Source organism: Mytilus galloprovincialis, chromosome 2 (genome assembly GCF_965363235.1).
Source record: "Mytilus galloprovincialis chromosome 2, xbMytGall1.hap1.1, whole genome shotgun sequence".
NCBI lineage: Eukaryota > Metazoa > Mollusca > Bivalvia > Mytilida > Mytilidae > Mytilus > Mytilus galloprovincialis.
Genome location: NC_134839.1, coordinates 34,360,486 through 34,387,772, shown reverse-complemented (window position 1 = coordinate 34,387,772; position 27,287 = coordinate 34,360,486). Strand labels below are relative to the sequence as shown.

General features: G+C 31.9%; 1 protein-coding gene across 1 annotated transcript in view; it reads right to left on the bottom strand.

Moving 5' to 3' along the window:
- Nucleotides 1–9,055: 9,055 nt before the first annotated feature.
- The window catches only part of LOC143062019 (uncharacterized), a 28,052-nt gene continuing 9,820 nt past the window's right edge, over nucleotides 9,056–27,287 (bottom strand). The window contains exons 2-4 of the mRNA XM_076233872.1: nucleotides 11,194–11,365; nucleotides 10,010–10,126; nucleotides 9,056–9,313 (exon numbers count right to left, since the gene is read on the bottom strand). Coding sequence (XP_076089987.1) covers nucleotides 9,180–9,313; nucleotides 10,010–10,126; nucleotides 11,194–11,365 — 423 coding nt within the window. The 3' untranslated portion in view covers nucleotides 9,056–9,179. The remainder of the gene's footprint in view (nucleotides 9,314–10,009; nucleotides 10,127–11,193; nucleotides 11,366–27,287) is intronic.

The following is a 27,287-nucleotide window of genomic DNA, read 5'->3' as shown; positions in this document are numbered from 1 at the left end:
TCTATTACTTTTGTCTTACTAATTTATATGTTTACTGATAAGTGCCAGCCTACTGATTGCCCTTGGGGAAACCTCCCTCCTGCAGATGTCAGTATAATTGTAATCTCCTAGTTATAGCAGTAAAATTATTAAAGGGGCAAAATTGAAAAAAAACATAATTAGGAAGGGACATGTAGCAAGTCTAGCTCATGGTCTTCTAATTGACATTGTGCTGTATTATATAGTATTCAATGGATGCACGAAGATACAGATAGGACAGTAACCGATTTTTTTTTTCCATTTGACTGACAATTCTGAATTACCTCAGAAAAGTCCATTAAAGTCAAACAAAACTTCAAATTTAGAAAAAAATCATTGAATATGTTTAACAAACATGATTGGCTAAGTTTCACTATCTAGCAAGTGTACGTGAATTTTCTTAAAAGAAAATGCTTCATGTTATCGAAATCTTCAAAAATGTACTGCTTTTTAATTATTGTCTTCCCATACATTAATTCTCTGATATAACTACAAGACTTCTTGTTGGAACGTTTACCACCGCACAACGCAAGTGCGAGTGGAACCCCCTGACGAAAAGTTAAATTTACGAAAGGGAACGCATGGAAGTATAAAAAAAAAATGAATAAGTATCATGGCTACTTCAACAAGCTATGTTTTCAGTCACAATATAGACTATTGATTTCACAAAAGAATGACATTAAATGTTCAATTGTGAACTTTCCAGTTTAATACAACATATGATCTCAACACCAGTATACAAAAATAGTACTAGCTTCATGAATATTAACGACATTCACACTACTCTCTCTATGGAGCGGATGGACTTGAATGTAGATGAATTTAAAATTTCATTCTTAAGAACGTCCGTGTAGTATTTACGGCATACCACCACCACATTGTTGGCTGCTTTGTCGGCCGGTACATACACAAACCGCATTGAAAGTTCTTGAAGTTTATTTCTTATTCTGGAAATAGGTGTATTGATATACTATTTTTACTACCACATCAAAGCTTAAGGCTTATTCTGAACATTTGAAGGTCCCTACTATGTATTGGCTACCTAAACTAAACAAAAAACATTTAAATATCGTTTCATCTCGGCCTCTATTAAGTGTTCTACAACTAATCTTTCAGGGCTCTTAACAAGTTCATTAACTACTATCAAAGAGCTTATCATAAATTATTGTAATAAAATATAGTGGTATAAACCATCTTTGGATGTTTTCGAAAAATTATGTGCTTTTGATGGTCCTTTTGATTCTGTTGACAGTTTTTTCTACTCTCTACACTACACTTCCACACTATCTTATTAAACAAAAGTTTTCCTATTTAATTAAATGGTCGTTTGGTAAAGCTGAATGCAAATATATTTGCTGCAACTCATTTAAAGTCTTCTTCTCTAATGAGAAAGGTAAATATGCTAGATATTCTTAGTGGAGGTGTGATGAGATGATTGAAGCTGTTAATTTTCTCCTTGATAATATTTATGTACGTTCCGGCAACAAAGTTTATCGACAGGTTGTAGGTATCCCCATGGACACTAATTGTGCCCCTTTTATAGCAGACTTGTTTTTGTACTGTTTATGACTATACTAAGTAAAGACCCGTCGAAATGGCATTTAATTGATAAATTCAACAACACTTACCGTTATCTTGATGATGTGTTTTCATTAAATAATCAAGCATTTTCTCAATATACTGCTGAAATTTACCCCAAGGAACTTACCTTAAATAAATCAAATTTATTCGGTAATAACTGTCCTTTCCTGGATTTAGATATTTCGGTTTTAAACGGGAAACTCCATACTAAAATTTACGACAAAAGGGACGATTTGTCGTTCCCTATTGTTAATTTTCCATTTTTAGATGGTGATGTTCCTTTGACACCATCTTACGGTGTTTATATTTCACAGCTCGTTCGCTATGCCCGTGTCTTTTGTGACGTTTTTGATTTTAACGAACGTAATCTATGTATTACTGGTAAATTATCAAACCAGGGATATCGTTACCATAAATTACTTAAAACCTTTACTAAATTTTTCCATAGATATAAAGATTTGGTTTTGAAGTTTGGTTGTACTTGTAGAAAGCTTATTTCAGACGGGATAGCACATCCTCATTTTCACGGAAATGTTGTTACCCGTGCCCGGAAATTTCGAAATGTTCCATTTAAACTTATTGCTCCTTAAATAAACTTATTCTAAAAGGTTACCAATTCAACACTGTAATAAGATCATTGAATATTGTTTTCATTGGTATAAATATTGATTTTGTTGTCAGTAAGTTAAAAGCAAACTAAATATTACTAGTATGTTATATACATATAAACATTCATGGATCTACAATCTGTCGATACTTGTGACTTGGCATTGCACAAGGTCATGTTTTTCTCTGGCTGTTTATGACGTCTTTAGACTAAATCCATCGGATTGATAGTTTAGTCTTAGATGCATGATTTGTTTTGCTAGTTGTTAGTGGCTTTCAACTAGCAGTCAGATAACTGCGAGTACTCTCAGATCTGTTCCTTTTTTAAGGGATGTACAAGTACCCGGCCACGTCCACTTGTATTTTTGTCCATCTGATGAGTTAAGCCTTTTTCAACTGATTTTTAAAGTTCTTTCTTATGTTGTACTGTTATACCACTGTCCAAGGTTAGGGGAGGGTTGGGATCCCGCTAACATGTTAACCCCGCCACATTATTTAAGTATGTGCCTGTCCCAAGTCAGGAGCCTGTAATTCAGTGGTCGTCGTTTGTTTATGTGTTACATATTTGTTTTTCGTTCATTTTTTTTATAAAAGTAAGGCCGTTAGTTTTTCTCGTTTGAATTGTTTTACATTGTCTTATCGGGGCCTTTTATAGCCGACTGTGCGGTATGGGCTTTGCTCATTGTTGAGGCCGTACGGTGACCTATAGTTGTTAATGTCTGTGTCATTTTGGTCTCTTGTGAACAGTTGCCGTCTCATTGGCAATCATACCACATATTCTTTTTTTTTTATATTAAATGAGTGCGAAATTACAAAAAGCAACGTTTTCATTAATAAGTGTTTCTGCTTGCAAGCAAGCTACCATAATCATTAGCAACACGATGAGAGTCTCCGTAGTGGACCAGTAACTGCTTATTATATAATTAGGAAATTGTGGATTAAACGTCTACTTGTATTTTTGTCCATCTGATGAGTTAAGCCTTTTTCAACTGATTTTTATAGTTCGTTCTTATGTTGTACTGTTATACCACTGTCCCAGGTTAGGGGGAGGGTTGGGATCCCGCTAACATGTTTAAACCCGCCACATTATTTAAGTATGTGCCTGTCCCAAGTCAGAAGCCTGTAATTCAGTGGTTGTCGTTTGTTTATGTGTTACATATTTGTTTTTCATTCATTTTTTTATATAAGTAAGGCCGTTAGTTTTCTCATTTGAATTGTTTTACATTGTCTTATCGGGGCCTTTTATAGCCGACTGTGCGGTATGGGCTTTGCTCATTGTAGATGGCCGTACGGGGACTTATAGTTGTTAATGTCTGTGTCATTTTGGTCTCTTGTGAACAGTTGTCGTCTCATTGGCAATCATACCACATATTCTTCTTTTTTTATATTAAATGAGTGCGAAATTACAAAAAGCAACGTTTTCATTAATAAGTGTTTCTGCTTGCAAGCAAGCTACCATAATCATTAGCAACACGACGAGAGTCTCCGTAGTGGACCAGTAACTGCTTATTATATAATTAGGAAATTGTGGATTAAAACTGGTTTTATAGCTAAATAAACCCCTCACTTATAAATATCAATGTGGATTTTCTTAATATTTATGTATAATATGGATAACTCCTTTTGTATGTTATTTTTTTTTTATCAATCAGAACAAAATGTCGTGTCAAATATTTCATTTGGTGTTGCTATATTTGGAAAGAATGATTAGATATCGTTTTAAAATACAATGTATTGACCATGACATTTACATCACTGATTTGGATAATAAAAGACCTTTTAAAGTTTGCATCACTCATTGCACTTATTCTTTATTGGTATCGTCCGAAGTTCGTCACCAGGTTGTCTTTGACACTACCATGAAAAATCGAAAATAGTCCCAATATATATGCCTCGTATGATGTCCTAAGATTTGAATATCTAATAACTTTGACATATCAATGCAAATATTTGTGTTTTTGTTAAATTGGTCTAATGGCAAGTAATAGGTTACAGAGATTAATATTTGAAAGGTCATTTGTGAGTTCTAGTTTTGTATTGGTCAAATATAACTCACCAAAGGAGTTGAAAAGGTCCCGTCCGATAGTTTCCACACGTCCACCAGTTCCGGTTCTTACAGGATCCCCATAAATAAAGGCTAAACTAAACAATAACGTTATCCAAACATTCCTATAGAACACCATATTTGTCACTACATAAGTATAATGTCCGAAAAGTAGATAATTTGTCACCTAAGATAAACCAATTGATAACAGCGGATAATTGGAGCACCTGCAACCTAAATGTCACGTGTGACAACACTCTTATTCGATAATTCATTTAGTTGAACAAGAAAAAGTACATATCAAGCGATGTTTAGAAATTAATGAAATGAATAAAATTATATTTAGGGTACATGTCAATGAAACAGCAACCGAACGACAATAAAGGCAAAGGCCCATATACTATAAGTAACAAAAATGTGTCCATAGCACACGGTTGCTCACTCGCAATATAATTATCTATGTTCAGTTGAGCGTAAAAATGGGACCAATACTCTAATTTGGTATTAAAATTAGATAATAAATCATATCATAGGGAACATATGTACTAAGTTTCAAATTGTTTGGAATTCAATTTCATCAAAAACTACATGGACCAAAAACTGTAACCTGAAGCGGGACGATCAGACGAACGGACGGACGCACAGACCGAAAAATGCTGTTATGTAAAGTATTACGTTCCAAAAAAATAAAATGAATATTTAAAATGTTATTTTGTACTTTAGAATTCAAATAATTGAAACATTATCATGAGGTACTGTTTATCCGCTTGAACATTCTGTTTTGTTAAAGCGATAAAGGCTATAAATGATAGGATGTTCTATATTTCATTAATGAATTTCATTTCACGAGAATGCTGCCATTGGATAGCTACGGAGCCCCGCTAGGGACATGCAAAGAAAAAAAATATATTGTGCGCACAAAATAATATATTGTGCGCACAACTTAATTATATTGTGCGCACAAAATAATATATTGTGCGCACAACTTAAACATATTGTGCGCACAAAATAATATATTGTGCGCACAACTTAAACATATTGTGCGCACAAAATAATATATTGTCCGCACAACTTAAACATATTGTGCGCACAATTTAAATATATTGTCCGCACAACTTAAACATAGTGTGCGCACAATATGATATGGTGTACGCCCAAAATTAGGAAAACAGTTTTCACTTGACCATGAACTCATTTTATTGATCATTCAACAAGGTTAAATGTTCGTGATTTAGACGAAATCTCAGATATCAAATGCAATTATAGTTCTTCTATATTTGGTTGTATGAAACGATTTTAGTGTCTAAATGTCAACTTGACAGGTGTCATCTGACCTTGACCTCATTTTCAGGGTTAAGTGGTCCGGCATAGTATTTTTTTTTTTGTCGTGTTTTTTGGTGTATTTCTCGGATACTGTAAGCGTTTAGCTAGATATATTTGATGTACGGAATGTTTGTATGGTGTAATAGTCTATCTTGCAGTAATATTGATCTGACCTTGGTTTTATATTCATGGTTCGTGTTATTTGATTCTTGTTTGGTCTGTTTTTCAGATACTATCAGGAATAAGTAAACTTTATTTGTTTTATGGAATGATTGTAATGTATATTTGTCTGACCTTGACTTTATTTTCATAGTTAATTGGTCAATTTTAAATATCTCAGAATTGGTATATTTTTTAGATAATTACAATAATAAAGGTATAATTTAACTTGATTTAATGTACAAAATAATTATAGCGCGCATGTTTTATAAGGTTTTTTTCTCAGATACATTTGGTTCTTCAATACAGCAAGAAAATCTCGCATCCAAAGGCGCGCTTCAGCTGGCCCATAAACAAAAATATGTACTAGTTCAGCGATAATGGACGTCATACTAAACTTCTTAAGTGCTTCTCGTTTCTCGTATTTTATATAGATTAGGCCGTTGGTTTTCCGGTTTGAATGGTTTTACACTAGTAATTTTGGGGACCCTTTATAGCTCGCTGTTTATTGTGAGCCTAAGCTACGTGTTAAAGACCGTACCTTGACCTATAATGGTTTACTTTAATAAATTGTGACTTGGATGGAGAGTTGTCTCATTGGCACTCACACCACATCTTCCTATATCTATAGTCATCTTTAATGATAAAAAAAGACTAGTGTACGTGTATTCAGTTTTCAGTGGATTTGGCTTACTCTACACTTTTACAATGACATGTTTAGAGAAACCACATTATTCATTTCAGTTGAAGACACTAAAACGTCATCATAAACTATAACCAAATCATTTACCATAAACAGAGACGGACGGATGAACGTACGTAAAGACTTTTAAATATAATGGCCATCTCTATCGTCGACGGAGCATAACAAAGTCGTGAAAGTCTTGTGTCAATCAAAACAAAATCTTGAGATTTTCAGAAATAAAGTATAATGCATAAGTGCGAATAGTAGTTGTATATTTGTGACAAGAAAGTCTACATAGGTTCGATAGTACGGAAGCGTATTAGGGACATAGAAAAATTAAAATTGGCAGTGAACTTTTTTTTCAAAGTCGAAATTTTGACATTTCAAATCTTAAAATTTTGACTATTAATAACTTAAAATTTTGACTTTTCAAATCCCGAAATTTTGACTTAAACTTGAAATTTTGATTTTCTAAATTCTTGAAATTTCGACTTATTTTAAACTCAAAATTTCGACTTTTTCTAAACTCAAAATTTCGATTTATTTAAACTCGAAATTTCAGCTTTTTCTAAACTCAAAATTTCGACTTCTATTAAAATCAAAATTTTAACTTTTTTAAAACTGAAAATTTCGACTCAGTATGCAATTATCACATTCACAGTCATTTATATCAGCAAGCGGAGAGCCATAAACATCATAAACTTGATAAGCATGCATATATTAATAAACTTGATCATTTTAAAGAGGTTATTTTAGAAAGAAAATCTTGTTTTTGCGGAAGAATAAATGGAATATGTTTCATGTACAAATATATATTTCAAGTCTGAACTTCATAAATGTGTATTAAAGACAACCCCGTTATTCCGACGCACCTATATAACGCCATACTTTTATTCAACAGTCTTATATATAAAGACAAGGGTTAATAGTAATGTCATAAGAATGCCAACTTTTAAGTTGTGCGCACAATATATTTAAGTTGTGCGCACAATATATTATTTTGTGCGCACAATTTATTTATATTGTGCGCACAATATATTTTTTTTTCTTTGCATGTCCCTAGCGGGGCTCCGTAGATAGCAGATACCGTGTCAGCTGTAAAAAAGGGACAAACGATGCCAAAACTCATAGATTGAAAATAAACTGACAACGCCATGGCTAAAAAAAAAAGAAAAAGGACAGACTGATAATAGTACACAGGAAATAACTTCGAAAACTAAAGACCAAGCAACACGAACCCCACCAAAAACTAGGGGTGATCTCAGGTAGTCCGGAAGGGTAAGCAGAACCTGCTCCACATGTAGCACTCGTCGTGTTGCTCATGTTATTACAAATCCGGTAAATAGTCTAATTCGGTAAGTCGCATTCGTGAAAAGGGAGGGGATTTAGTTACGACATCAGGAACATATCCGATATCATCTGTGAAACGGTTATTCCATAACGGTCCACCAACTCGTGATGGCGTCCTTCCGAAGGAGTGATTTCAATTTCATCATTTGGAACTCTTAGTTTAATAGCTTTCTCGTCAGCGGTTGAGTTAGCAAAGTAGTACTAACTCTATCTCAGAAATACAGAGGTTCCGGTTCGAGTCCCGGAGGAAACACTGTGATTTAGTATTGAGAATCGTAGGTACAAATTTATAGACTTACTAGTTTCTGACTTGTACTGTCAGTGTATACTAAACTCTATGGCGAAATGAATTGTTAATGTTTTGTCAGATACTGTTTTTTATTCTCTTTCTTTTGAACATGCATTGTTATGTCTGTCCATCCTCAACAAATATTTCCTTGTAAAAAAATTTCTTGATGCTTATCATTTCTTGATGACTTTTGAGCCTTCATACCACTTGAAGGGAAAAGTCATCTTTAAGTAGTGTTAGATTCATCACTGTCTTTCATTTCTACGGTTATATTATTTGCCTTTTGATAATACAATAGCTGTACTAAGCGTGTATTGTTTTCATGGCATATGTGTTTACTTGATACCCAGTAAAAAGAAATTACCCCCTCCATTTTTTGTTTATTGTCCCCATTCGAGTATTTTAGCAAACATGTCATGGTAATTTCTGTTTGCTACGTTGTCTTAAATTAGGAATCCCTCAATTCCATCCAGTAGAGCTGTTCCCAGAACCGCTGACTGTTATATTTTCTTTTTCAGTTTTGGATGGTGTTGTGTCTTTTAATAAAAAAAAAAAAGAAGATGTGGTATGATTGCGTGCGAGACAGCTCTCTATAATAGACCAAAAGACACACAAATTAACAACTTGTCTATAGGTCACCGTACGGCCTTCAACAATGAGAAAACCCATGACGCATAGTCAGCTATAAAGGCTCCGAAATGCAAATGTAAGACAATATATTCAAACAAAAAAACTAACGGCTTAATTTATGAACAAAACAAATAAAGAGAAACAAATAAGTAACACACAAACCACCGACAACCACAAATTGCAGGCTCCTGACTTGAAACAGGCACATACATTCAGAATGTTTATTTAGTTATTTAGCATTTGATGTCACTCTAGTATAAACGAACTATTCCTTGACAAGCACTTGTTTTATTGCGTTCTGTTTTAATTCAAAGATATTTGATGACGTACATGTTAGGTAAATAAAGTTTACCTTAATATTGAACTATAACTTAATAATGTTTCATTTATTTGCAACATTAAATGCAAACCAATATTTCTTGTACAATTTAATTGAAAATACTCAGTTAAACTTGAGTTTCAATGAAGTTCATTAGGTTAAAGTTTATTTAAAATCATCGTCCAAACCGAAGACTTGACATTCTAACTTTTGGGCTATCGATTTGTCTAGTTTTAAGTCCATTAAGCAGAGCAGCCACTTTGTCAGCAAATGCACTATTGATATTGGAACTTCTCTTCTGTTCTTTCTCTGGAATAATAAAACAGTGATAATGTTAGACGGTTAATTTATTGAAGTGTATTTTTATCTTATAATTTCAAGATTGTTATTTCATTTGATTGCGTCACGGTAACCCAAAAGTGTCTATATATGTATAACCCTTTCGTGACGTCACGACTATAAATTCCTACACATGCGATGCATACTTCTGTAAATGTCGATATTGAAATTAAAAAATAATTTGTTTACATAGTCTATTGATTTAGGAATATGCAATACAATCAAATGAGCAACACCATGGATGTCACATGTGGAACATGCGTATCCTTCCGCAGCAACTGAGATTACCCAGATTGTTTTAGTGGGGTTCGTGTTGCTCCGTCTTGAGTTTTCTGTGTTGTGTTGTCTGTACCGTTGTTTGTCTGTCTTTTTGTCTACTTCCTTTTTGTAGTAATGGCTTTATAAGTTTTACTTTATTTTCAACTTATGAATTTGAAGGTCTCTTTTGTTTCTTTTGGTCTCTTTTTTTAACTAAAAAGTTTCAAAATCAATTCAGTGTTTGAGTGAGTTGGCCGATCGCCCTACCAGATAGCATTTCTTATTCAAGTGTATGTTGTGTAGCTTATAGAAAGTATTTATTTCAAACGTAATTGGATTTTCAAGAAAACATATAGCATGAAAATGCTTACAAAATATTGTTATCAAAAAGTAAATATGTTGTCTTACCTGATGTATCTAAGGGTGAAAGTTCATATAGTTTTGACAGCTCGTCATATTCACGTGGATATGAAACATCTTCTAAATCACGAAATCTAAGTTTCTTAAGTATCAATTTTCTTAAATCTGAAAAAAAAGGAATGGGTCAATCAATTTACCAAAACAACGGATTTCACGTCAGTTTGAACATATTCATGATTTCTAGTATATTGAAATTTTGAAACGTTTACCATGGCTAAATAAAGAAAAGGACAAACAGACATGGTCCGTTTTGAAGGCCGTACTTTGACCTATAATGATTTACATTTATAGAAACTTTTCACAAATTGTTACTTGGATGGAGAGTAGTTTCATTGGCACTCATACCACATATTTTTATATTCAAATAAAAAACACAATAAAGAAAACCAAACACTTAGCAACATAAACCACACCAAAAAACGTTTGGGTAATCTCAAGTGATCCGGAAGAGTAAGGAGATCCTGCGTCACATGTGGGCTGGTATAACTGGTATATTTTTCAAAATTGAGTGCAAATATATTTCATTGCTTTTCGTGTCAATAGCTGAAGTGTTTCTGTTGGCTCTCTAAGCTTATATGTTTATTTACACAAATTGGTACGATGCCACATCCAGTGGGGGTTTCTCCACAAGAAAACCCCTTTAACCAAGTAGTCAGCACTTATGTTGACATGACTTATCATAATTGTAAATAAGCTGTGTACAAAGCTTTTGATTTTTCGAAATACTTATGATTGTCTACCATAGGAATCGATTCGAAAATTTGGGTGTTCAATGCATTTCAACTTCGTAATATATTTCAAATAAACATATTTTAATGACAGTTGATTTATTAAAAATTTTAGTACATCGTAAAAAGTATTGAGCACACGATCATGACGTATCATATAGTATGCTTAGAGAAAAAAATACCCATAATGCTTCAGATACTGCAATTTAAAATGAGAAGATACGGTTTTAAATATTAAGACATAATTTACCTCTTAATTCCAATTATTCTTTAAGACAGGATACAAGTATTATGCTGCTTCCTAATAAATTGTTTGAAAAATCGTCAAATATAGCACCAAGTACCCGTAGGTTAAGACAATGTTGTATATGAGTAAAGGGGAACAGTATTTGTCAAAAAGACAACAACTACATAAAGCTGATGTCTGTTTCATTGTAACCGTACCTTCTTCTCTAATACGTTGTTCATTCTCGTCCATCTCTTCTTCTCCGATATCTCGCGAGAATTTGCCAGCTGATGTTAGGAAGCCATGAAATGGTACACCGTTACTACATTCAATAAATATATATGTCCATAAACACAAAGAAGCAAACAATTTACACGTTACAGCATCCATCTGAAACATAATAAAAACAAAAATGTGAACACAAGATGTATATTCAATCGAAAAAAGTAAAATCACAAAAATACTGAACTCTGAGGAAAATACAAAACCGAATGTCCCTAATCAAATGGCAAAATCAAAAGCTCAAACGAATCAAACGAACGTTCAACAACTGAATTATTCCTGACTCGGCACAGACATTTTCTTATAAAGCTTGCTAAACTTCTCACTTGTATGGCAGTCTTATGAAATTCTATAAGACAATGTACATGTAATCGGCAGCATCAATTTGAAAAAAATAAACAAAATTTTGTACATAAGACATATATTCACTCGGATGACCATTTACATGTTGCAGCATCTTTCTGAAAAGATTAACAATGGGATTGCGCAACTAGTGAAATTAAATTATTTCAAAACAAGACAAGGCAAGAACAAGAAAAAATGATTACTACTAAACACACAGCTACATGTATTAACAATCAAATGCTATATATATTCTTTTTTAATTATTACACACCAAAGCAGCTTTGGGCTTTAAAATGACACACATTTTAACCAGTAAATAACAACCTGAATTCATCAACAGCCAACTTGCAAATATAGATTTAACCAACTTTAAAGTAAATTGATGCTTGTAATTCTGAACAAGATATTTACCACTAAACTGATAATTACAATTGATCTTGTTAGCTTATCCATAATAGTATTGTTATGTAGCTACTGTAATTAAAATGCCGATATCATTTTCGATCAGGTTCACGGAGAAAAAGATACCATAAGTTAAACTTGCACAAAGGGGGATAATTCAATATTTTGAATACAATACACTTTGTAAATTCAAATTTTCTTTTTTATTTCATTCTTTAAAGCATTTTTGTAACTTTATGATAATAGCGATCAATGAATAGTGTTTTTTCTGCTTTCAGGAAATCGTGGGGTGCATAAAAATAGTTTGAAAAACCTTATTCCTTATAAAGAATATTTGTTTTTATTTTTGACCATTTGTGTCAATTGATCAAATGTAAAAAACACTACGGATACCAAAGATTTTTTTCAAGTTTTCTCTAACAAACAACACAGAACTGATCTGTTTCTTTTTCACATTCCCCATGTATGTATTATGTATAAAACGAACACAATATTGTATGATTGCAAATAAGACAACTCCCAATCAGAGACCAAATGACATAGAGATTAACAACTATATGTCACCGTACGGCCTTCGTCAATGAGCAGAACTCATACAGCATTGTCAGATATAAAAGGCCCCGAAATGACAAATGCAAAACGTTCAAAAAATATACCAAACAATAAACAAAAACAAATATGATATACAGCATCACACAGCATTATCTTTTATATCATATTTGTTTCATATTCATCATTACTATCTTATTTTTTTAAATGCGTATCAGTAGTATACGTAGCTAGAGATACATCGTTATTACCTGTTTGAATGTACTGCTATGTACCTTACCTTCTTTGTGAAAGAAGTCCGAAAAAAATGACATTACAGAATAATGTAATTGTATTAATACATAGATCATGTATTGATTAATACCACGAAAACGCAAAGATCACACATTAGTATAATTGGACAGCTAAACTAAAAATGAAACAAAAAGACTAATACGGCAGATGGATGGCTCAGAATAATACAAAATGTATCATACATAATAGATTGCCTAGGTGTGTGACGAACACAGTATACCGTGAGAATTGTCTTGGAAACAATGAATGCATGGTGAACATTTTTCCTTTTTTCTTATTTAAGGAGGCTTCGTGATGTTGTCATATCGCATAAAACAAATTGTTGCATTGACGCACTTGTCAGAATGAATATAAAAAAGAAGATTTCAATGACATAGGATACACAGCTACTGTTGTATAGGAACTATTTCTGTACTAAAAAAATGCAGTTACTGTACTGGAAATTTACTTTTAATATTTAGTACTATTTCTTTTCTTTAAAACTATTGTAATATTTAGGAACTTGCATTTTACAGTACTTGATTTGTACTAAATATTTTTGTACAGAAATAATACAACATTCCATGTTTGAAAATCATAACTTTAAGAGATTTTAAATAGAAAAACTTTCAAAATGCTGAAAATGTAAAGGTAGTAACCAAAAATCTGTAGTACCTAAATTTGAAGTACAAATATAGTACTGTAAAATACAGGTACCTAAATTTCAAGTACAAATATAGTACTGTAAAATACAGGTACCTAAATATTACAATAATTTTAGAGTAACAAAATAGAACTGAATATTAAAAGTAGATTTCCAGTACTACAAATTTTTAGTACAGAAATAGTACCATCATGCGGCAAAAGTAGCTGTGTAGACTAAAAATTCCTCCATTAGGGGAAACTATTTGTTACCCACAGCAGGCGTGGATTCAAGATTCGATCTAAGGAGTGCTTCTATCAGAATTAGGGAGAGGCATGCCAATGAGAAGCTGTTATTGTAATAACATTTTTGAACAACATTACAATTGTATTTATCTAATATAGCTTGTTACAAAGACAATCAAGATTTATACTTTTCTTGACGTACCCTGTTACACTCAACTGACTTTCTAGGGAATAATCATTTGTTAAGATTTTACAAAATCCATATTATTTCTTATTCAGAGATCATATATGTGTTTGTATATTGTCCAACTGTTTATCAATACTTTAGGTGTCATACCACCAATTACTCCCTCAAATTTAGAACGTGAAAGTAGGCCTACTCAGACAAAAAATAGTGCATTTGATGTCATTGTTCACCTAAACTAACCAAAAAATTTGCAGAAATGAAACTTTTGTTGAAAGAGAAATATATTAAGACCATTTTGAGCCTAATTTTACCTGTCTAGGAGATTGCATTTAAGATTGAGGATTAATGCGCTCCATTGGTATACTAATTAAAGATTTCCAGAAAACCAGGGGTTATTTTTAGTGGTACCTCCTTTCGGGAGCTCTCTTCTTTCTTATATGATTTTGAATGTATGTTGAAAATTGGCATGCAGAAAGGTGACACCTGTACAATTCAGGATATACCTAGTTTTTATGAAGTTAAACTTAAGGTAAAATATTTAGAAAGCTGTGAAAATTGCAAAATTTGGTTTAACAGATAGGGACTTTTAATTGGTGGTATGACACCTTCAACCAAAATAATTTTAAACCACAAAAACATAATTTTAGTTTTACATCCGAAACGATTCTCTTTATTCTATGCACCAAATATCTTTGACGAGATAAAGAAATTTTAAGATAGAAATTATTTCAATAGTGGGGGTAGAATATGTTTCCTTAAATAGCTGAAAAAATTGATTCAACATTTATTCTAGCTACAAAATTTAAAGAACTTTTAATGTACAACGATTGAAAATATGACATAAATGCTCCAAACTTTACCCATTTGAAAGATGCTGTTCTTTGAATAGACAATAGTACAAAATTTGAATATATAATGTATCAATAAGATATTGTTCTCTTTGTCACTTTTATCTCTGTTTCTACTTTTAAATGTTCTTGTTTTTAGATTTAAGGAAGTTTGCTGCTCAGTTTCAAAATAAATAACTTTCCATAAAACTAGTATTTATTGTTAGGGGATTAATTGAGGAATCAAAAAAGCTAAAAAAAAAATGTAGAGGTCACTGTGCTTGTTTTCGAGATATTAGCCATTGACAAGTTAAAGTTCTCAAAAACTATCAAGAAATAAATAGGATTTTATAAGACTTTTACAACTGACTTATAATTATACATGTAAAAGATTTATAAAAAGAAAAATGAGGGTTCATGGGCAAAATTTTTTAAGGCTATCAAATGGATAAAACCAGAGGATTTCGAAAATCTGACAAAAATTCCAAAACATGACAAGCAAACATCCTTAATCCGCACCTGCAACATTGAGCACTGAACAAGGATGTATAGTGTGACACTGGAAGCATAATATGGATACCAGGATTGATATTTTGTACAAAAGATACATCAGTGACGCGTGAACCAAAAACGGTAAAAACACCAAATAAAATGGGAATTTTAAAGAGCATTAGTAACCCAAAATTTTGAAAGGTTTTGCGATAATAGCTAAGGTAATCTATTCTTAAGGTATAAAATTACTAGTTTTCCTTAAAAAAATATTTCTCCACTCTTTGAAATGATATTATATTGCACTATTTTTTTGGGCGATTATAAATGTCCCCTGTTCTTATACAAATCTGTCTTTAATAATTAAACTTGAATGTGCGTAATTGTGTTTTTATGTGCCATGTTCGTGTCTTCTGTCTAATAAAGTCGTTGATAACCTGTTATTTCTTGTACATGTGTTTATTTTTGCACATTTGATGTGTCTGTGTTTACACTATGACAAGTGTAGCTATCGTAAATATCAATATGATATGTACTTGTTAGTTATACGGTGTTAATTCCTGTTTTTAATTACAGTAATAGACAAGCAAACAAGTACTCATACAAGTTAATTGGTAGAAAAGTTGGTTTAGATTTCATATAACATTGCCTATATATATGAATTTTGCACTTGGAGTCGTTATATAGCATGTTGTTTTAATACTCAAATATCATTGTTATTTATTCTGTGGTTATGAATATTTTATGCGTTACTCCTGATTTTTATTTTTTTTTGCGTGGAAAATATTATTTATGGTGCATGCATAAAAGGTTTTTTATAACTGATCTGTAAATATTAGATTATATAATCGTAAAACGATAGCGATGTCTGAAAGGCGAGACATGTTAAACATGAGAATCTCCATTCAGGACGGCGAGACATGTCAAAGAGGAGATTTTCATTCAGGAAAATTCATAGAACAAAGTTTTGTTTCATTAACATGGCAACAAAGTCTAAAATTAACATGGTGTTAAAACAACTCTATATGCAATGTTTTATAAATTTTCTTGAAATGACTCTTTTTCTCTTTTTTTTTTATAAACGCAAAAGAAATAATATAACAAGAACATTATATAGTTTTGAAAAAAATTTGCAAAATAAGCCTTGAAAGTCTACTTTATAATCTAGCATATTGTGTACAACTCATGCTTATGCCACTCTGCATGGTTAGCTAGGAAGGAGTATTAATTTGACCAGTCTCACGGCCGACACTCGGCTAACCGAGAGATTGGTCGGTTAATCTATATTGAGTATGTGGCTATATCGGCGGTTGGTCTGTTAATCGGGTTGGCTAAAGTCTGTTAATCAGGTGTTATCGAGAAAATCATTGAAAGTTCAGCATGTTTCTTTGTATAACTTTTTAAATATATTTTTATCATAAAAGTTAGTCATGTCTAACAAAACTATTCAATGTACTGAATCCAGTGGTGTAATTAATTTTTTTCTAGCTTCGATGTACGATCTATAAAATGAAAAGGCGGGTTACTCATCAATTAATTTATACACATTTTACACACACAAAATGTACACAAAATGTCACGTTGGTTGAATTTACTTGCATGCAATATTTTGAATATCGAAAAAAGACGGGCATTATGTTTGTCAACCATATTGATATGATTGTGTGAAAAATCTACACGAAAATCTGTATTTTGGTGACATTAATCAATCTTTATTTAAAACCTGGTCTGTTAATGGGTCGGATATATAAAACCCGGTCTGTTAATTGGTCTGTTAAGAGTTATGAATGGCAACACAAGTATAATTTTATTGCTATATGGGGTGACTGTTATCCGTTCAAATGGGTAGGCTCAAGGCGAGCAGCTAAAATATACAATAACAACACATGAATTATGAAACATAAAATATACGGAATTCTAATATGACGTGTTTATTTCGCTTTGTGAACAAACACATGCACTAAATCCAATAAAAATTGTTTGCACATGCGTATATTGACTTCTTCAGAATAATGAATTTTATCAAATTATCATTTTTTAACTTATAAACACTTTTTTTAAAAACTCTTAAATGGTGCACATGATGGTACCAATTTATTTATGATGACTGTAATGTGCTGACATATTTGACCTAGATACGACAACCGTTCACAGCCTGTAATGTGCTGACATATTTGACCTAGATACGACAACCGTTCACGCTGGCTGTTCAAACTCCTCCCTCTGAAAAATCACAGTGTGAGCCGTTAGCTTCTTTACAAGTAAAAAAGTGCAGTTCATGGAAGAGCCTACACAAACGCTTTTACACTTAATACTTATTGGACATAGAAATTACCTTAATTGTCCCATTAAAAATCGAAATAATGGATGCAAGCTATACTTTATTGTAGTTTTAACATGGGTAGGCATTATATTCGTGTAATTTTATACCTCACTATCGCTCGGGCAAAAATAACCACGAATATAATGCCTACCAATGTTAAAACTACAATAAAGTATTATAGCTTGCATCAATTATTTCTTAAACAACACGTGAACAATGACCAATTTAGACAATGGAAATTGAAAATTGATAAAAATGGTTTCAAAAAGTTTAATATTAAAGTAATATTAATTTCATCCAAGAATGGTCGCATACTAGTATATCATGTGGATTCTGTTTACTGTTTAATTGTCATGAATGACGCCAATTTGTCATCTACATTCATTTGGTAACCAGTATATAAATCAGAGATACGCGTCGTAATGTACAATGTAACTAAACATCAGTAAGTAAAATATATTGGGATGCTAAAGTATAAAGAATAGAGAAAGAATAATAAGTAAGATAAATAAAATGTAGAGAAAAATGAAATAACAATTTAAAGAATACAGAAATAAACAATACCCCTAATCCGGACCCTACACGAGAATCTGGATGGAGACGCAGAATATAGAATAATAGATAAGGACAGTAGAGAGTGATGCATTGTTCAAAAAGAGAGAAAAAATAATAATTGTTTAAGATTACAGACATAAAACGGCCCTGTGCGATGTACTCATATTGGTGACAAATGCTAGAAGTTTACATACGGACAACTGCAGTTCTCCTCTGCACTAATGTAGAAAGGAACTAAACGGAACAAAATGAATGAAAACTCAAGATAACCAAAAGTAGCTGCATTCTCCCCTTTCCATTGACTTCTTTAGAATGATTTGTAAACAACCTATGATTAAGTAATCGAAGAAAAGAACCAATTGGATAATGCTGACGAATAAGGGTTTAACGTCCAGTGACAAATATCAAGTGCATATGAGGGCGACAACAGGTTATATGTACCCTGTGTTGTAACAGAGGGACACTTTCAGTCGGATTTGAGAACAAGCTACTTTGAACAGACACAAAAATTAAGGCTGATTGAAAACGTTAATAATAAATTCTTGCATATTCAAGCGGCCAATCCATATCATGCTATATTGAAGTGACACACCCTTCAATTAAATAAAAAGAAAGTAAAAATAAAAATACTGTTACTAGAAGGATACTTTATTGTCATTTTTTTTCTCTCAAGAACATCTCATTCTTAACTTTTTCAATAGGAAAATATAAAGGTAGCAAAACTATATTTTGTCGCGGCTAAATAACTCTTAACTGACACAATTTCAATTGTCCAACCCATTAACAGACCTTATTCCCATAATTTTCATTAAAACGTGGTATTATTCACGTTATATTACAATTATGAAATATTTAATCATTTCAATTTGTTTTTTAGAACCAAAGTACTATTTTTTGTACTTTAAAAGATATCTAAAATTGTTTGTTTCGCCTTTTATTAAAAAAATTGCTATGCGTATAAGCATAAATACTACATATTTGCGCGACGCCTTTTAGTTTTACTGAAAACTGCGCAGACTATAAAATATTTTTACAGGTTGAAAATGTTCTACGATAGATATCATTTTGTCAGACACTTTTCTTTTTTTGATTTGGTTCTTATAATATGCAAAAAATCTGTATATTTGATAGAGTTTAACATTAAATTGTGCGTTTTACTCTTAACAGACGTATAACCAACCCGATTAACAGACCAATCGCCCATATAGCCGCATACTCAATATAGATTAACCGACCAATCTCTCGGTTAGCCGAGTGTCGGCCGTGAGTCTGTTACAGTTGAACAGAAGGTATGGGTTTTGTTCAGTTTTGAAGGCCATAACCTATTTGATTTCATTTGGCCAAGACCACCAATGGGTCTTCAACACAACTAAAAAAACCCGCACCCGGAGGCGGGCTTCAGCAAAACTTGGATGGAACTAAACTAGAGGCTCTAAAGAGCCTGTGTCGCTCACCTTGGCCCGTGTGCATATTAAACAAAGGAAACAGATGGATTCATGACAAAATTGTTTTTAATGATGGTAATGTGTTTGTAGATCTTACTTTTCTGAACATTCTTACTACTTACAATTATCTCTTTCTATAATGAACTTGGCCCAGTAGACACAGTGGAAAATATTTTGTAAAAATAAAAAAAAAAAAAAAAATTATGAAAATTGTTAAAAAATGACTATAAAGGGCAATAACTCCTTAAGGGATCAACTGACCATTTTGATCATTTGACTTATTTGTAGATCTTACTTTACTGAACATTATTGCTGTTTACCGTTTATCTCTATCTATATTAATATTCAAGATAATAACCAAAAACAGAATAATTTCCTTAAAATGACCAATTCACGGGCAGAAAACTAACAACGGGTTGTCCGATTCATCTGAAAAATTCAGGACAGATAGATTTTGACCTGATAACAAATTTTACCCCTGTGAGATTTGCTAAATGCTTTAGTTTCAGAGATATAAGCCAAAATCAACATTTAACCCCTATTTTCTATTTTTAGCCATGACGGCCATCTTGGTTGTTTTGCCGGGTCACCGGACACATTTTTAAAACTAAATACCCCAATGATGGTTGTGGCCAAGTTTGGTTTAATTTGGCCTAGTAGTTTCAGAGGAGAAGATTTTTGTAAAAGTTAACGACGACGGACGACGGACGACGACGAACGACGGACGACGACGAACGACGGACGCCAAGTGATGAGAAAGCTCAGTTGGCCGTTCAGGCCAGGTGATCTGAAAAGGAATTGAAAATGTGAATGAAAAATAAAATGTAAAATTTGGAAATGTCGTTAGAAAATATAAATACTATAATCATAAGAACAATTTAAATTTCTAAGGAAAGAAAAACACGTGACGATATTAATCGTTTCCCTTATTCACCATTTATTCATTCTTAATTGTACTTCTACATGCTGTTCCAAAATTGCTAAACTAGTTGATACCCCTATGTATAAATGAAAACTAAAAATGTTGTCAGCAACGGTCAGGAGGCTGTAGTTCAGTGGTTGTCGATGGTTCATGTCTATCATATTGTTTTAGTAAGATAATTTGTTATAAACTATGCCGTTAATTTTTCAACCAAATTGTTTCAAATTTATCATGTCGGGTCTTTTAAAGCAGTAATACGGTGTTTTTGAAGTCCGTACGGTGATCTATATCCACTTGCAATCATATCTTGTGTGACGGTTGTTGAGACTATGTTTTAAATGTAAAGTGTAAATATTTTGTACAGGAGCAGATACTGACGAGACGCACTCTTTTTGTTACAAAATAATGTACTCTTATTCCTTATCAGTTTTAGGAGTGTTTCCCTTTACAATAAATTCTTGATTCTCGCGTGTTTTTACAGAAGTAAATGTTTTGTGACCGATTTTAGCATTTCGTGATGAAAATACAGATATGGCGATCAAATAAAGAATTGTGACGGGGTGGGGATTCAGTGAGCGAGATAGAGAATCAGTGACAACAATACTGATCATAGTTTGACTGTAATAAAGGGAGAACTAAGCATATGTGTATATACCTTTTTAAGACAAACTCAAAATAAATAAAACTTTACGTTCCATGCTAAAAATACTAAATTTTCAATATAACAAGGAATTTATCCAGTCTTTGTTTTTTATAACAATCTTGTAAATTTCATTGCAAAAAAATATCAGCTTTTCTTATCATTTGATACTAATTAATACGGAGAATATTGGGGGAAATACTATCCTTATTCCGTATAGTTATCTAAATGAGTAATACCGTATTCTGAAAACACAAATTCATTCAATAAATCAAGAGGTATACCGCGACCACTCATCGAGTGCCAAAAAAGGAAGTATTTCTGAACCTGATGAAGTTGTAAAGATCATTAAATTGAAGATATTGATCACGAAACTATTTAAATATGAGTTATAGTTTTGTTAAAAAAGAAATCTCTTGAATTAGAAGAGACTGTTTTTAGCATCAAAATAGAAAATAACATTTTTCATACCGACTCAATTTCAATCATTTAAACATATTTGTTTCATTAAACGCACTGAAGTTAACAAGATAAATAATAACAAGTGGTAATAAAAATACGCAAGTTAAAGAAAAACAAGAATAAAACGGAGTATACAAAATAGGTCAACAGAACACTCTAGGAATATTAAAGACCAACAGAACCACAGAACACTCTAGGTATATTAAAGATCAACAGAACACTCTAGGTATATTAAAGACCCATAAAAACATGAGGAAACTCAAGTACAAACACTAATGTAAATGAGATTTGAAAGTGAATAAATAAAAATGTATATGATTAGTAATACGAAAAATAAAACAAAATCTTTTATAGACTTTTATAGCGTTTCCTCTTCTTATAGCTACATATGTTTTGGTATTGTAAAGATTGGTATGAGCAATGCACAAGCATCATTTTTCTGAATAAAGTTCCTCAAAATTCAAACAAAACTGCAATTTCCATTAAGATCATCTTGATACATGTAAACATGTGTCCCCAAAAAAAATAAGGCAATAATCATGGAATGCTTCCAAAATAGTTTAAATGTAAAACAAGAACTTACCATGCAATTATCAATCCTCAAATGTTCTTAGAAAGGACAGATATGAAATATTGTCTACTTTTATATACATTATCATATGCAAAATATTTGCATAAGCGACCAATCGTGACGATCCTGTTCATTTAGTGCTGATTAACTTGTCACTATAGTTAATGAAACAATGACAGGAATTGCGGAGTATTAAAACGTAAATCCGATTCAGATGTTATCAGACATTTCAAAATGTATAATTGACATCGTTCGATATACACTTAAAATATGAAACAATGCTTATTTTTGTCTGTATATTGTTTTGTGTACATAAACTTAACTCCAACGCGTGACCATTTGAAACTAACATTTCAGTTACAATGCAAAAACAAATAAACATGTTTGCTCTAACACAAACGATTTCGAGTTTAATTAACACAGAGTATTAAATTTCTTAGTTTGAGAGTTCAAGTAATGAAATTTAATGGATAACAGGAAATGACCATTTCAAGTCGATGGAATTCATGTTTGGAAATGAATTGTATGACAAAAATAAAATGGCATATGTCATGATTTATAAAAAAAAATGGTAAAATTTTAAAACAAACGTCATTTAAACTTTTAAGTTTTAAAGTTTATGTAAATCAAGGAACGGACCTACACAACGCCTCGATTTGGTGAAAAAATTCTATGCTGAAATATATAATAATGGTCTGATACAAGTAATGTTCGCGACGGTTTCTTCATCTGGGTTGTCATTTTTATAAACTGTTTTCCTCTGAGCGTCGCTGGTTAATCTTGTGTGGACGTGGCGCGCGTCTGGTGTATTAAATTTTTAACCTGGTACCTTTTGTGGGCTATTATTCGTTTGTTTCTCTGTTCTATATTTTCTCTATTTTTATTGTAGTCCTGTTATGGAATGTTGTCATTTTAATGTTATATTAACATTGCCATTAAAGTGGGAGGTTTGGCATGCCACAAAACCAGGTTCGACCCAACATTTTTTCTTAAAATGCCCTATACCAAGTCAGGAAAATGGCCATTGCTATATTATAGTTCGTTTCTGTGTGTGTTACATTTTAATGTTGTCTTTCTATTGTCTCGTGAATCTCATTTATTTGATACGTTTCCCTCAGTTTTAGTTTGAAACCCGAATTTGTTTTTTTCTCTATCGATTTATGAATTTCGAACAGCGGTATACTACTGTTGCCTTTATTTATAAAATTATAAAGGTGTCACACCAACGATTAAAAATTCTTATCTGTTCAACCAAATTTTGCAATTTTCACAGCTCTCTAAATATAAGTTTAACTTCATAGGAACCAGGTACAAATTATCCTAAATCGTACATGTAGCACTACTGTGGATTCATTAATATTCGTTGGATACCAATTTTCGTGGATTTCGTGGGAACAGGGGAACCACGAATTAAAATGTTCAACGAATTACAATTTTTTAAAGGTATGTATGCAGACTTCGGCATAAGCACGAAATTCAGTATCCACGAAAGTTCAAATTTTCTTAAACCACGAAAATTGGAACCCACGAAAATAAATGAATCCACAGTATTGTACACGTCAATTTTCAACTTTTAATGTCTTATAAGAAAAGTCTGACCGTCGAAACACAAGTAATACCAAAAAATAGCCCCTGTTTATCTGGAAATCTTCAATAAGTATACTATGGAGCGCATTAATACTTAATTTTTAATGCAAACTTATAGACAAGAAAATCATGGCTCAAAATGTCTAAATATATTTTTTCTACAAAATAAAATGTCTGTACCAAATCAGGAATAAAACAGTTGTTATCCATTCGTTTGCTGTTTTTGAGCTTTTGGTTAGAAACTTTCTGTTTTGACTTTTCCGCGGAGTTCAGTATTTTTGTGATTTAACTTTTTAGTACAAAGCGAGATGCATATTCGTACTTCATTTACATGTATTCAGCCTAATATGCATATTATACTGATCCTTGGACGTTAGACATCAATCATTAATTGTTTTTACACAGCTAGGTGAACAATATTTTTTATTATAATCTTAAGTCATTTGAAAATCATATCTTCACAGATTTTGAGAACAAATAAGATTAATATATAAGGCGTAAAACAAACCACTTTGTAGAGGTGTATATAAAAAATCAAATTCCCTATTGCAACTGTCAGATGCACCAATAAACCCAGATGTAAACGTTTTATAGACAGTGTTTAAATCTAATTGTTACGAAATAATATTTTAATGACAAGAGGTTCTATAAGACAATGTAATCATCACAGACGTCTTCTAGAACGTTTACATAAGCTGAACACAATGTTCTAGCGCCCACCAATGATGTGAAGGTGCTTTAACGCCCCCGAGAGTAATGAAGTTGTAAAATTCAACATATCACCTAATGCTTATATGAAGCTATCAATAAAATGTGTTCCAATCCCAAAAACTCTTTATCGAAAGATGCAATTAACATTATGTTATTTTTATATATTTTTTCATTAGAATAACAGAAATACATATGCACAAGATAATACAAATTTCTCCCAGAATTAATATAATACAGAATGAAGTTAAAGCCATGACCTTGTAAAATACAAAATGAAATTAGCCAATTTATCGTTTGTTTAACTCTAAATATAAATAACAAAAACATACAAATAACTAACAGTATATTGATACTGGAATGAAAATAAGTTTGATTGTAATTTTTTATTATTAAAAATCGAAAATCACTTTGGAATAAGGATTATAACTCCTTTATACAAAGCAATGATTCTGTGTTGGTATTTGTCTTTAATAACTTGATGTGTTTTAAGATTTTAAAATAGTATGACAAGAGTTCAAATTTCCAGTTGCGCAACTGATACAGTAAAATTGGTTGCGTGAATTTCATTTTAAAAAACATTCAACCATGACTTAAATTATTTGCATTGATATTATACTCCTCATCTAATTTTGAAATGTTGTTTTCTTTGAAAATAAAGTTTACATCCCTGTTTTATCATGCACAAGAAGTTGTTTCATGTTGTTGTCCATTCGTTTGATGTGTTTTATCATTAGATTTTGCCATTTGATTAGGGACTTTCCGTTTCGAATTTTCATCGGAGTTCAGATTTTTTGTGATTTTACTCTTTTGTAGGGTGCAAAAATACTAAGAATCTTTTGAGGTTTATTAACGAATTCCACTATTCGGTTGTCGGTTTCTTGTTGCCTTATCAATTTTTTTTTGTCTATCAAGTGTCTCCAACCTCTTTTTATAAAGTGTTTTGTTCAATTCGAAATGCTTATTCGATATTGCTGATGATTAAAAAACAAGTTCCTGACTGTATCATCAGCCCAACAGTCATGTTTTCGGCACTGCCATGATTAACAACATACTTATCTTAAATACTCCTTGGATAGAGTTAGAAATTAATAAGGAGCTACGGTTGCGACAGCCTTCGATAATATCATTCTTTTAATGTCCCTGTAGGTCCGTAAATTTATAGGTATTATACCAATGTAAATCAAGCAATGCGCTTCCAAAGCACTGGATTAACAATTTGTTTATTTTTTTTATTTTTTATTGTATAGTTTGTCCTTAAATACTATTCGATATCTATATAAACTAGTGTTTTGAAAATTTAATTACTTTGAAACTGAGAAGCGAACTCCCTTAATGAATGAAGTATGAAACACAACGATTTGTTAAAAATACAAAAATATCAATAAGTTATATCTAACATGTTAACATATAAGGGAATTTGAACGATAGATGATTTATTCTATTTTATTATTTTCAAATTAAAGTAGTCAACAAATGGCCTTGTCATATGTCCACCTTATCATCACTGTTTGTTATGTTTAATGTGTACCAAACACTACTAATGCTACACTTATAACAGTAAACTACCAGAGGATTAATGTTTGTTTTGATAAGTTTAAGCTTAAGAAGGTGTACCATATGCAACTTATTTAGTGTTCTTTGGACTTATCGCGAAGTTTATAATTATTAGATAGATTAAGGAGGCAAATCTATGTAACCTATAACTAGAGACTCTAGAGCCTATGTTGCTCACCTTGGTATATGGGTATATCAAACATTAAAAACAGAGCATGCATACCAATATTTTCATCAACTGAGTCTTTAGAAATAAGTTATTAATAAATTAAACCAACACCATCAAAGATCTGTCATCAATTATAGTCTTATAGTTATAACAGCATGAAGTCTAGTAGAATAGTCTTATGTAGACGAAACACGGGTATGGCGTATGAAATTGTTATCCTGGTACACTATGATCGCTTTTATTTGTGTGTTTCGCTGTTCTGTATGTTCTCTCATTTATTTGTATTGAAATCCTGTCATGTAATGTTTTCATTTTAATGTTATATTTAACATTGCCATAAATGCGGGAGGTTTGAATAGCCACAAAACCAGATTCAACCCACCATTTTTCTTAAATATCCTGTACCAAGTTAGGTAAATGGTCATTGTTATATTGTAGTTTGTTTCTGTTTGTGTTGCATATTAATGTTGTGTTTCTGTTGTGTGGTTGTTCTCTTCTTATATTTGATGTGTTTCCCTCATTTTTAGTTTGTAATGCGGATTTGTTTTTTTTCTCTATCGATTTATGAATTTCGAACAGTGGTATACTACTGTTGCCATAATAGGCATTAGAACATATTTCAAAGTAAAAGTTTGATATGAAATAAGAGAAAAACAAAAATTAGGACAGGTACGCTGAATGAGAAACAAACGCTGTGGTGTATACAAAGTAACTCGAAAAGGAAGACATTGTTGCCCTACCTCGAATGAAAGAACAGTCATAAAGTTCAATAGAGTTAAACTTTTCTTTTATCATAGATATTGAAGATATGATTGATTTTATTTTTATCAGTTTCTATGGACTCGTGGAAAATGTCAGGGTATCTCAAGTGTTACAGTTTGCTTACTTGTTTCTCTGCAAAGTGAATAGTTTTTGAATTGTAAATACAGCATTTCTGTTTATTATTAGGATAAACCTTAACCGAAAACAGGAACAGTAAATATACTAGTTTACCTGTAAATATAGTATGATGAGAGAAAACATGTGCAAGTATGTAAAATTGATATCCAAAGTAAAGTGATATGAGAAACTATTAAATATCGTAAATGGTCAAAAACTTAAAATTTTCACATTCCACTTATCATATGATAA